Here is a 14,307-nt window from a genome sequence, read left to right as displayed (position 1 = left end):
TTGCTAGTGTTGCTAATTAGCTGATTTCTTGTTTTGTGTCTGTTGCGACAAGCATTATTGCTTACCGTTTGATGTATTAATAAGTAAATGACCTTTGATATGTAACATTAAACTTAAAGAATTTTATATATTTGGAATCAGTAGAAAATCCAATCCTTTTTCCCTTACTACGAATTATTTCATTCGTCTAGACTTTCTTTGGCCCTGTTTCTTTTTTTTATTTTAAAGTAAAAACAATTGTTTTCATTGAAAGCTGCGTCGAATTTACAGGGGAAAAATCGTAGCGTAGGAAATAATTACGAAAACCGACTATTCCGCGAATATGATTTATTTTACTTGAAAAAAAAAACTTCGTGTGCTTTGGAAACTTCTTTTTTTATTCTTTTCTAATTATAGCTTATTGAACGAACTTTAATCTAGGTTTATTGACACGCTATGGATTGGCAGATAGTTTTGAAGATCCAGCAATTTCCCGCATCTACAGCACTCAAGACGAAATTCACGATGAACCTTTCAATAAAGACCTATTTAAGGATAAAAAATTGCAAAAATTATGGATGAAAGCGGAACAGTCAGGCTTTACAGGTAATAACAACTTTGGCTTTAGGCTTTTTAAAGGCTATTCACTAATTGCAACTGCAGTGCGGATCCTTTGTCTCATTTCATGTTACGGTTTTTAGCTTTATATCTTATTGACCAAAATAGTCTCCGAAGTTTCACCTTAAGCATTTTTGTTTTCAGTTATAGTCCATCTGTCTGTGCGCGATTGCAGCATAAATAAGATTATGCCGCCATTTATAATTCTTTTAAATCCTTTTTGTTTTATGTCCCAGTTTAAAATAGATATGAGAACCGTTGTTTCACTTATTATACAACTTCTAGTCTATTCAAGGCATATTCAGTATTCAAATTAGTAATAAACAAAAAAAGGGCGTAGTTTTATCTCACAACTGGTATGGTCGAAGATGCAGAAGGTGGAATTACTTGCAGCAAAATTGTTGTCTAGTAAGTAGATTTAAGGGCTCATTTTATAAATGTGTTCCGTGCTTACGATGTCAAACTTAGAGCAGTCGCGTAACTGAGATAACGGGTACGTTTAATGTCATGAAATTTGGCGAATTACATATAAGCAAGTCGAATCACAATCTTGAAAAGAACGAGTTTTTCCTTTATGGTTCATTAACATTGAAGTGAGTTTTTCTGTGCAATTAATTAAAAAACTTTTTCCTTAAGACAAGTGTTTGAAAGAAAAGTAAACAGCTCCATGAATCCAGGAAAAAAAAAACAAATGCCCGTGGATTCTCAGTTAAATTGACATATACTGACATTTCTCAGTTAAGCTTTTGATGATTTTTCATTTATGAAAGTATGAAAGGTGAAAACATTTCAAGTGTATTTTGTTTTCAGTAAAGTGCAAATTGTGTTCTGGTCGTGTGAAGGCATAGGGGTTATCAGCCCTGCTCATTTTAATTTTTGCTTGTTTTGATTTTGACTTGGCTATTTATTGCGATTTTTTTTCGGTTTGAATTTCATTTATTTATTGATAGTGATTTCTGCTAGTTTTACGCTTGGAAGATTATTTGACTTTATTTTAGCTCATTCTTGGCTCAATGGAGCTGTTCACTTTTCTTTCAAAAACTTGTCTTGTGGAAAAAGTTTTTTAAATTAATTTCTATTCGTTTATTGACGTAGTCTTTTTCTTGGAAAAAATATTGTATATCTTTTCAGTTTTCTTTTATAAGAATCCAAGGGGTGCTATTTGTATGTTGAAGAAACTTTTTCAACAGTTTTTAATCCTGACACAAACAGTATTTTTTAATTTAATTTCATGGCTTCTAAAGTTGACCTGAAAAATAAGACTTAATATCATTCTCAAAAGATTCTATCTATACTCTTTGACAACCTGGATACACTTACGCTCTTTTTATTTGTTTAAATTGTAAGACCAAAAGTAGTTATAGTAGTATCCCCAAAAGTTTCAACTTAATACCCCCAGTAGTACTCGATGTATTGCTGAGGTGTCTTATTGGCAACCATTTAACGCAATGCCTTTTGATTTATTTTTAGAGCAGCATTTAGTTTTAAAGTATAATGGGCCAATTGCATAATTGAGGGAGGTTGACATGCCTAATACCCATAAAGACATAGTTGCTGGACCGTTCTGCTATGCTGAACAAAATGGCTGTCTCAAAATCTTGACTGAATGCGTTATGGAAATTAATTGGGCTGCTTGCCCTCCAATCTCTGCTTGAAGGGCTGCTTGCCCTCCAATCTCTTGTTGCACTTAAATAAGGCATCAGACACTCGCGCTGTAATTGGAATGCAAAGGGGATGACTTCCCCTTTGATATGTCTAGTAAAACATTTTAAACAAGTAAAAACAAAGTGAAAGCATTTTAAATATATTTTGCTTTCAGTAATGTGCAAATTATGTCCTGGTCTTGAGAATACATGGGGGTTGTCAGCCCTTCTCATGTTAATTTTTGCTCCTTTTTTAGTTTGACTCGGTTATTTATTGTATGATTTGAATAAACAAAATATGTTTGAAATGTTTTAACTTTTTTAGTTTTAATAAGTTGAAAATTAATAAAGCCTCAAGGAATATGTATCAGTATATGTATACTAAACTTACAATCCTCAGCCTTTTTTTTTCAGTATAGTGCAAATTACGCTCTGGTCTTGAGAAGGTATGGCGGTTGTCAAAGATATATTTACCAGACCTTTCAACTACATTGAACAAAATGGCTATCTCAAAATTTTGATTAAATGGGTTTTGGGAATTGATGGGCGTGGGGGGGGGGGGCTTGCTACCCTCAATCACTTTCGACTAATAAAAAGGACACTAGCCCTTTCAGTTTCCCATCAAATGAGCCTTTTTCGAAGTTTCTGCGACAGCAAATGGCCATCTCAAAATTTCTATCAGGTGCATTACGGAAAAATACGAGGTTATGAGGGGTGGGGGTTATCCACCCTCTGATCACTCTGAATCATAATAGGGCACTAGAACTTCTGATTAAAAATCGAACGAACCCCCTTTTGAAGTTTATATGATCACCCTTTCTATATGTATACCTTATATGCCCCCAGGGCATAACTTAACTTCCCCTGAGATATGTGTGTGGGGGGAGGGGAGGGTTGTCATCCTTATAGACATAATTTCCGGTCCTTTCAATTACGTTGAAAAAATGGCTATCTCGAGACTCTGATTGGATGTGTTGAGGGAAACGGTGGGCGAGGGAGGGGGGTTAGTTACCCTCCAGTCACTTTCAACTATTATATAGGGAATGTCCCCTTCAATTTTCAATCGAATTAGCTATTTACGAAATTTCTTTGACAACAAATGGCCATCTCAAAATTTCTGTCAGATGTATTTCGGTAAAATACGAGGTGTGGGGGGTAGGTATCCACCCTCTGATCACCCTGAGTCTTAAAAACTGCAGTAGAACTTCTGATTACGAATCCAATTAGCCCCTTCCGAAGTTTATACGATCTCCCTTGTATATAGCCCACCTTATATACCCCCAGGGCATAACATAAAACTCTTGCCCTGAGAGACATAATTTCCAGACATTTCAGTTACGTTGAACAAAATGGATATCCAAATTTTTTTATTGGACGTGTTTGCGGAAATAGTGGGCGTGGGAGGGGGGCTGATTGCCCTCTAGTCAATTTTGACTATTAGAAAGGGCACTGGCCGTTTCAATTTCCAATCATTTTTGAAGTTTCTACGACAACAAATGGCCATCTCAAAATTAAAATTCGGTGCATTTCGGGAAAATATGAGGTGTGTTTTTTTTGGGGGGGAGGGGTATCCACCCTTCGATTACTCTGATTCTTAAAAAGTGCACTATAACTTCTGATTACCAATCCAATATGCCCTTTCCAAAGGTTATACGATGACCCTTTCTATCTATACCTTATATGTCCCTGGACATAAAGCAAAAAAGAAATACGTAGGGATAAAAAGCCAATTATAAAAACCAAAACTTAAAAAAAAATTAATTTTAAAGTAAATTAAAAATTTTTAATTAAAAACAAGTTAAATTTACTTTACCTACTTTGAATACCACAGTTGATTTTGACATAGACTGGTATTGGCCTTTTAAATGTTGAACCTGTCTCTGAATGCTTTACATACTAAGAAGAAGGCAATCGAGTTTTAATTCTAAATTCAAATTTGACTCTGACATGAAAAATTTTTTATGATCAATCTTCGTTTATCTGAAACTAAGAGGATGCATTTGTGAAAAAGAGCAATTTTAAATAACATAATAGAGACCGAACAAGACGAGAACAAGTGAAATGAATCTATCTATTGACCTTGCTTTGTTTGAAGGCTGAAATTTCTATAAATTAACAAATTAAACTGAAAATCGTTAAAAACCAAAATGAATAATCGACTCAATTTAAAAACGAAAAGAAGTTATTGTAAATGGAAGTGTGATGTGAAAGCTTATCGCCAAGCTTGGAGACAAGCCCTTTTCTTCTTAATATTTTCTTTGGTACTTGTCTGTTAAACGGAACGCACTCAAGAATTATGCTGATTAAGATCTAACAGAAACCGGTCTCTCTTCCTGGATCGGTTATGATTTGCTTATTTTGAGTGAGAAAACTACGATGTATCTGTATAGTGATTAGGTTAGGTTAAGTACTTAATATAATTATAATGCGTGCTGAGCGGCCTGCTTTCCACAATTCTTTGTCGTAGTTTCCATAATTTTGTTTCTCAAGTATTATGGATCAACGTAACCTCAGTTATTGAGTGCGTTTCGTTTAACAGACAAGTACCTTTTCTGTTTGCGGCCTCTGAAAACAGGCTGTGTCACCTCAAGATTGTGTTTGCTTTCTCTGCTTCCATATGGAATGTCATCACAGATCCTTGCTCTTCAAAATCACGATTGACATAAATGTCACGATTTGAAAAACTCGTTTGTACAAAGAAGAGACAATCAACGTAATGTTGCAGAGAGAACTGAAAAATTGAAGGAATGTATGAAGTGAAAAAAAAACCTGTCACTTCTATCTGCTTACTATAAGCTTATAAACTTCGTTTGTACGCTGACTTCGAATAAACTTTCGTTATGGCTTTAAAAAAAAATGCTAATACCGAAGTTTCAGTAAGAAAAATTGCCTAGTAGAGTGTGTCATTGAAAATTTAGGCGAAAATTATCAGACATTTTCGGTTGAGTTAAAATTGTCGACCCGTCCAATCCCCTCCCTTCTTTTGGAACATTAAACTGTTTACGATATTTTCAAAAACTGTGCATAATCTCTATGCACTTTGACTCCTTTTTTTTAACAAATTCTGCCCCTACCGACAGGATCTCGTGACATCTTTATTTTTTTTTATTAAACGTGGAAAGGCCAACAAAAATGTATTTAGGGCTTAAACAGGCCATAAAATTTAAATTTTAGACTCGCTAAAGCAACTGTGAAATCAAAAAGGTGGCACTTGAATAAAAAAAAAATTGTTAGTCTTTTTTTCTTCTTGAAACACTTTCTGAGCTGCTTTATGCAATGATCAACAATGAACCTAAAATTTCTATTTTATTTGCCTTTTTATCTTTTGATTAAGTAAACTTCTTTTTCTATAACAAGTCGACATTTTCTGGTCGTAATCAACAGAGCTCAAAAGTATGGCGTAGAAGAAAATTAAGTACTTTATACTTCCAGAGACAGAGCTGAAAAATCTGAGAGAAGAATTTTTACATCATCAAGAGAAAATAGATGAGTATTACTCTGTACTTGAGAGGAATCATGCTGAACAGGGTAGAGATTTCAGTAAGTAATTTGGCAAAATTAGTACGATCAATCAGAGACTTAGTTTGATGTTGGTGCATAGCAGTTTGGCTTTCCTCATCGAAAATGGAATAATTTTTATTTTCTTTCTTTTTTCTTAAAAAAAATATTCTTTTTACTTACAATTGCACTTTTAGCGTCGTATGTCGCGTCCTTTTTTTTTAATTTTAAGGTCATTATTTTTACATTTTTCATTGTTTTTCTTCTTTGCTCAAGACGGCTTTATAACCGATGTATTTGTATATGAATGGCTGATTGTTAATTTTTAGTTGGACCAAAATTACTTAATTTCTTTTAGCCATTTCATTTACATAAAATCAGGCGAACCAATGGTGCCACTAACCCCCTAGCTTTTTTTCATCCCCCTCCAACTTAGTTTGGGAAATACATTCTTTTTGTATTTTCATGACACAAATCGAAAAACCAGTAGCATACTCTCCCACCCCGAGATTTTTAAAAAGCAAATTCTACCCCCCCCCCCATTATATTTTTGTGAATCAACACCCTTACATAAGATCGAATTATGGTGGGGATTTTGTTATTAATTACATGTAACTTAAATATAAATTAATGAAATAATCGACGCTTCAATTAATTTTTGAGAAAGATACGTGCCTGCCTTCCGTTTGTGCAATTATGAGTGTCTCTCCTGGTTTGAAGGAACTTGATCTTCTCTGAAATAAAAAATAAGGAAAAAGTAAAGTAAAATTTACAAGGATGTGTGTTGACAATGAATTTTTGTATGTTCGTAAAAAAAAAGTTAATTGCTTGCAGAAACTATTACAGAAGAGTAGAAAATCACAAACACAAGCAAAAACAAAATGAAGACAAGACTGAGAAAAATCCAAATAAATGATATAAAGTCGACGATTTAAATAAGTATGAAAATAATTAATTAACCGAACAAGTGAATCCCATTCTCTGGAAAAAAGAAGAATAGCCAGCTCTTATTAAAACGATGATTATTCAAAAGGCGACCATTATATATATATATATATATATATATATATATATATATATATATATATATATATATATATATATATATATATATATATATATATATATATATATATATATATATATATATATATATATATATATATATATATATATATATATATATATATATATATATATATATATATATAGAACTTGATTAGATTCGTTAGAATTTTATAATATATAGTACTCTTATTAAAGCCTTAGTATGTGTGTTTCTCTTTCCTTGTATCACAGGTTTGCCTCGTTTGTTTTCATTTGAGTCTATTCATTTTTGTTGGTCTGTTGAGTGTTTTGAAAATTATGTAATTAATATCAAAGAGTATAACTACTAAGATCTAGTTGTTGAATCGCAATTGTGAAAAAATTGATAGATAGATAGATATATTTATTCACATGAAAGCCAATTGGGCGAAAATATACAGCAACAAAAGATGCAGTGAAAAGATACTAAAATTAATTATATAAGAAATTGATCATGATACCTTATACCTACCCGGACGAGCTTTCCAATATTATTTAATTTAAATAACAGCTACTTCTCAAAATTTTCAAAATCCAATCTCTTCCCAATAGCAGGGATTGCAACCAAAGCATGTGTTCAATGCCACTAAGTTGTACGTTGTGTGGGTATTTTGGGTTGAAAAATGGCTAAAAAATACATATAAGTAAAAAAAATAGCTCTAAGTAACGTGGCTTTCCTATCTTTTTTTTTAATGCGGTTTGAAAATTTTTGACTAAAAATTTTCAATTAGAACACGTGTTTGATGCTACTTGGCCGCAAATGTTCTTCGGATTAAGGTAAATGAAAAAATATATCAACACAAATTTAAATACTGAGAATATTGTTGTTTTCCTATCCTTTCTTTTTGGAAATGAGTTTATGCAAATACTTGGATTAAAGTGACTGTAAATTTTACGGGTATTTTAGTTTTGCTTTTATAGTGAATTAAACAAAACAAAAAGATGAACACAAATAAAAATACTGATAAATATCATTGTTTTTCTTTTCTTTTCTGGAAAATAGGATTTTGAAAATATTTGCGCTGAAGTTTACAGTCTAAATACGGACTTGTGGCTACTAAGCTGTTTTCTGGCTTCAAATATTTAAATTCGTTTCTCGTAGAAAAGCCATTTTAGTTCTCTAATATATATATTATTAAAAAGTACCATTAATATATTATATACGAAATGGCATACTATTGTGTAATATTGCTATTACAATTTCTAGTAAACTTGTTATTAAGGGCACTATTGTATATTATTAATAAATAAGACAAAGTAACACATATTATCATGTTGCGTATGGATTGTTACAAGAATATGTATTATAAATAAAACACAGGAACTCGTATATCTTAATTCATATTAAGTACACACCTTTGCTTTATATATTTGTAATGACAGTCTACGTATAGACTGTCATTATATAGATATAGACTGTCATTATTACATTATATGTAATATAGAATACTAATTTTCACTAATAGCTTGTGTGTGATTTACGGTTTCCTCCAAGATTAACTGACAAAACATTCCAAACCGTTGGACCACAGGGATTTTTGTGGCTGGACCCTTATTTCTCTGTGGTTAGACCCAATTTCTTCAAGCCGAAAGTTCATCACGGCGTGTTGCGAAATTGTCAACGCAAATTTTTCTCGATTTTGTAATATCTGCATTGTGCAATGGTGAATTATGAACAGACATTTTTGAAAAATTGCTTGGACATATACTTATGAAACAGTGAAAATAAAATGTAGACATTACGAAATTTCTTAATGACTTGAATATTCGTGATTTAAAGTTCACGTGGAAAGCTCGTGGGTAAAAAAAATTAAACAAAAAAAATGGAAGTAATATATTCTAAGTATATAAATGGGAAATATGGGCACACATGGATGGGTCCATATGGACCTATATTATACATAGATGGGGCAGTGATTTTTCTTGGAGATCGCATCTATGTTTCTAATGAGTTATGAAGTACAGTTTCTTAAATAAGCTTCAAAATAAATATCATTATCAATAACAATACCAAGTAGGAAATTACAGGGGGTTTTATATCGACAAAAAAGGGGGTCAACGATTCGAGGGGACCAAGTTAGAAAGTTGTACAACGCAATAAAACAGGCTAATTATAGCAAACTTGTACAAATTAGGAGGAACAAAATTAAATCGTAAAAATCATGACACTTAGGCTGGTGACGGACTCTACTCCCTACGTGCCTGTTCCCTTGCTAAGCTTATCAATATTAATTAATTTATTTACAGTCCACGTAATATAACCATGAAAGAAGCGTAGCCTGTACAAGACAAGCCACATCTAGAAAACCCGGAAAAAAAAAGTATAAGATAGTCACGCCATATTAGAAGGCAGTGCGGCCATTTTCACCCCTCTCCTTCACAGATCTCTCCTCCCACTTCCTAGATCCCTCTAGATTTTGAAGAATAACTTTTTAAAAAATATCATTGAAAATTAACCTTTTTATGTTTTTATTGGAAATAAAAACACCCCCTCCCCCTGGATTTGGAGAAATACATTTGCTCCTCTCCCCCAAAATTGTAGTGACTTAGCATCAATCGTAGAAGATATACTTAAAAGAACGCTACGTCTTTTAATCAAATCCTTGATTTCAGTTTTACGTAAGATTTTATTTTATCAAAGCCCATTTTTTTCAATTTGACCATCTATATTTACGACAAAAATGCTTATTTCTGAGTCAGCGTTCATTGGAGAATGTTATCATGGAATAGTTTCATAGAAAAGTAGCTTTTAAACTTTCGGTTACTATGGCCCTTTATTGCTCTTTACTAGGTTTCAGCTACTGCTGCAACCGTGATATTGGAAACACCTAAACCGTGAATATGGAAAACACCTTAAATTAGATAAAGTTTAGATTTTTTAGTTTATTTAGGTGAGGTAGTTGTACGTCCGGGGAGGGAGGGAGGAACCCTATGGTTAAGATTAAAAAAAAATTATATAATGAGGAGGCGTGTTGTTGTGTCGAAGAGTGAAGTGGGAGCCATACTGCGTGTTAGTGAAGAATCTTTTATGTTAATGGGTCTCAACGTGAGTTTTGTCACAGAGCAGTGTACTTTAAGTTTAGTTATTTCCTTTTTTTAATTAAACCCGATTGAACCTTGAACCTGAACTACTTATTAAAAAGCTGGTTTTTTATGGCACTTGGTATTTATCAAGTGGCATATAGCGATCGCAATTTCTGTCCGTCGGTCTGTAAGTCTGTCGGCCTGGTTTTGCTATTTCGGGCACTTCCAGATAAGCTAGGACGATGGAAGTTGGCAGACGTATCAGGGACCAGACCAGATTGAATTTGAAATAGTCCCTTCCCCGATTAGACCATCTGGGGGGAGCGAGTGAACGAGATAGTTGCGCAGAATTTTATTTGCCGGTAAAACAAATGATTGTTGTTCTTAAGTGTGGCTTGCTGGTCTAGTGATACAATTCTTACTTAGGGTACGAGAAGTTTCAGATCCCGGACCACCCCAATTTTTACATGAAGAAGATCCGAAACTAGATACGTGATCAATATAGCGATCGCTGAAAGTTGGCAGGTGTATCAGAGACCGGACCAGATTAAATTAGAAATAGTCCTTTCCCCGATTCGACCATCTGGGTGGTGGGAGTGAAAGGACGGTTCATTTGGAAAAAATGAGATATTTTAACTTACGAACGGGTGATCGGGTCTTAATGAAATCTGATATTTAGAAGGACCTTGTGTCTCGGAGCTTTTATTTTAAATCCCAAACGGATCCGGTGACGTTGGTGGGAGTTGGAGGGGGAAACAGGAAATCTTGGAAAACGCTTAGAGTGGAGAGATCGGGATGAAACTTGAAGGGAAGAACAACCACAAGTCTTATATACGTGTTTGACATAATCAGACCGGATCCGCTCTCTTTGGGGGAGTTGGGGGGGGATTCCAGTGCTTTAGCGAGTTTGGTGCTTCTGGACGTGCTAGGAAGATAAAAATTGGTAGAAGTTTCAGGAACCTGCACAAATTGACTTGATAACAATTGTTTTCGCGATTCGACCATATAATGGGGGGGGGGGGGGCTGGAGGGAGGGGAAATCGTGAAAAATGAGGTATGTTTATATCACGAATGGGTGATCGGATCTTAATGAAACTTGATATATAGAAAGCTGTCATGTCTCAGATGCTCCATTTTCAATTCGGATCGGATATGAGGACATTGGGAAGTGGAGGGGGAAACGGAAATCTTGGAAAACGCTTAGAGTGGAGAGATCGGGATGAAACTTGATGGGAAGAATAAGCACAAGCTCTAGATATGTTATTGACATAACTAGACTAGATCCGATCTCTTTGGGGGATTTCTAGTGCTTTGGTGAGTTCGAGAATAAGCACAAGCTCTAGATGCGTGATTGACATAAAAGGACCAGATCTGATCTCTCGTCACAATTGCCATACGAGCTCATAGCTCTTGTTGTTTAAGGTGAACAACAAAGAAGAAATTTAAGAATTATAAGTTTAAAATTAAACTGTTATTATGTAGATCATTACGTAGGTTGATAAAATGTCTTGTATCTCGAGATGAAAAATACACTTTGCCCCTCTCTCCCAACAATGTCGCGGGAGGTTATAGTTTTATTAGCTTCTTGAAATTTTTAGTTCAGTTAACTAAAGGTTTAATGTTTGTGGCACTTGTAATTTTTAGATTTTCTGTAAGAGCTATGTGAAAGATCAAAGATCCAATGTCTTCAACTCCCATCTATGTTGTTTACTTTGTTCTATATCTCTATTTTCTAGACGGATTGAATTAAATGCTCTTCCAATCTGCAAAATTAGTTGCTTTACCAAGAAAAACATAACTAATGACTTTTTTTCAAGTAGACGAAAGTCTATCTGTCCGTTTATATGGGCTGGTTTTGTATTGATGTAAACTAACCTTCTATGATTGATCATTGCATTCTATGACAGATGCCTTTCTAATTTCAAATAGTCAAGTATACATTTCGCTCAAAATTATTTTTACAAGCCCATCATGCATAAGACAACAAGGTTTGAGCTGGCGTTAAACGTATACACAACCGTATCTACCCGTTTGGCTAAACGGTTTGTAAAACAGTTTGGTAAACAGTAGACGGTTTGGTAAAACGGTCGTTTTGTTAGAATGTTAAAACTTAAGACATTGTACTACATTGAAACACCCAAGATGATCTGAATTCCATGTGTGTTGAATTTTTATAATTCTTTATGTGGCCTTTCAAGTCAGCTAAATAAATGTCAAGTCTACTTCGGCTAAATGTGGTGTTCTGGCCACAAAGAAAAGACGCATGGTGATTGCTTAAAGTAACTTTATTTAGTGTCTGTATCTATATTAAGTTTTTATAATCTTATGGATAAATTTCAAAAATAATTTTGAAAGTTAATTTTTTTTTCAAACAAATTCTAAAATAATAAGCCCTCTGAAACTCTGAAGACTACCTAAGAAAATTTCAAAACGAAAAATCTTAGGTATCTTGTTAGTTTGTACTCACCGTAAGTTAATTTCAAATATAAATTCAAACACAAGTGTCTTTTTTAAAAGAATAATGACAATCTATCAGATGCTTTATTCTCATTGTTTAATGATTTGGTGACCTTGATGCCAAACCTTCCATATCTGTCAAATGTCATACTAAACTCCAGTTGGAGACAGTTGTGAAGATAACACTTGGTTATGTCTATTAAAAGCTGATCTTAATTTGTTTTCACAAGACAAGCATATTTGAAAGTCTAGTAACAAAATGTTAGGAAGACAATACTAAAAGCAGGAATATAATCCGTAGTGAAGCTTTATTCTGGATTCGAAATATCATTAAATGAATTCGATATCATAAAACTCATTTTCCCAGTCTCAACGTCGGCTGACAGTCTCAATGACAAAGGGCTCACTAGCAAATTTTCCCAGCGTTACAAAGAACTTCCGAAGAAAATATTGGTAAAAATTGAAGGGGGTTCTTAAATGTGTCAACTGTTTGAAAAGCTAACGGGAGGCTAGTTTAAAACAAAAGGAAACACATAAATTCTTATTAAATGTTAAGTAAAACGCTGTCTCTTCAATTTACATACAGCACAAATAATATGCATCCTGTGTCGGCCAAGATTCCAATCAAAGTGTGTAGCACAACAGGGAACCCAAAGCTGTCAAATTTATCAATGATAATTTTTGAGCTAGTTTTTAAACCTTTCCAAGCAGGTATGCAAAAACATTTTTAGGGACTGCCCTTTCCTGAACTTTAGAAAGAAAGTTCTGCTCTGTTCAATCGAAAAAAACGAAATTCACGCTTTCTAATGATGTAAGTTTAAATAAATCTGAGTATCTCTACCTCCGGTACAATTCGGGAGAAGTTAGATGGTTTTTCTAAGATTTCCGGGAAATTAGATGTCGGCTTTTAGTTTTCGGTCGTTTAATCGGTTAACAAAGCAATCCAAGTTGCACCAAGACCGCCCAATCAATTCTAAATTGTTTGGCCACACAAGCTAAAAAAAATTTATGATGGACAGGATAGCACGACAGTGCGATCCTTGAAGGCATTGAACCCTCTTAATGCTGATAATTTTCATCAAGAACAACGGGATGAAAATTCTTTAACCGATCGGATCCAGCCAATGAGAACGAAAAACGGCAGATTTTTTGATGCTACGTTAGATCTTAGATCTTAACTCCTCCTGTACCGCCAGAGGCGCACAAAGCACCTCCAAAGGCCACCAGAGGTCCGTCATTAGCACCAGAAAAAGAAAAACTAAAATGAAGCGTTGAAAAATACATTAAATTAAAAAATGAAAACCAAAAACTAATAAAATTTACAATCGCTTAACCTTACAATTGAAGCTATAAACAATTGGCCACCTTCTGAACCCATCAGATTCCAGAAGGTACCTGTTGCATTGTTATGAAATATAAGTACGTTTCTGCTTTCTCCGTTATTCTTTCTTGCAGGATAGAGATTTACTGCCCTTTTAAGCTTCAAAGATATATCTCCTTCTACTAGATCTTCCATCACAGGGTTCTCGAGAAATATACATATATATATATATATATATATATATATATATATATATATATATATATATATATATATATATATATATATATATATATATATATATATATATATATATGTCGCTATATATATATATGTCGCTTCGTGTATGTCCGAAATATTTGTTAAATATTCTTATTTCGGACTTTCACAGGTGAATATCGGCACTCACGAGAGTTTTCTATGTAAATATATATATATATATATATATATATATATATATATATATATATATATATATATATATATATATATATATATATATATATATATATATATATATATATATATATATATATGAGACGTTGGCACTTTCGCATTGCATATTCTAACCGTATAGTCTAAGCATTTCATAGCTTGTAGTCTAAATGATTCACTAGTATATAGGTACGGATGCTCTGGACAGGATCAAGAATATGTATATGGCCTTTCAGATAGATTCTT

General features: G+C 33.6%; 1 protein-coding gene across 1 annotated transcript in view; it reads left to right on the top strand.

Moving 5' to 3' along the window:
- Positions 1-14,307, top strand: part of LOC136031852 (alpha-2-macroglobulin receptor-associated protein-like) — a 69,656-nt gene that overhangs the window by 44,391 nt on the left and 10,958 nt on the right. Inside the window, exons 3-4 of the mRNA XM_065711715.1 lie at positions 421-585; positions 5,673-5,780. Of these exons, the coding sequence (XP_065567787.1) occupies positions 421-585; positions 5,673-5,780 (273 nt within the window). The remainder of the gene's footprint in view (positions 1-420; positions 586-5,672; positions 5,781-14,307) is intronic.

This window comes from Artemia franciscana, chromosome 10 (genome assembly GCF_032884065.1).
Source record: "Artemia franciscana chromosome 10, ASM3288406v1, whole genome shotgun sequence".
NCBI lineage: Eukaryota > Metazoa > Arthropoda > Branchiopoda > Anostraca > Artemiidae > Artemia > Artemia franciscana.
The sequence above is the reverse complement of the archived record's forward strand: the minus strand, read 5'-3'. Positions and strand labels throughout refer to the sequence as shown.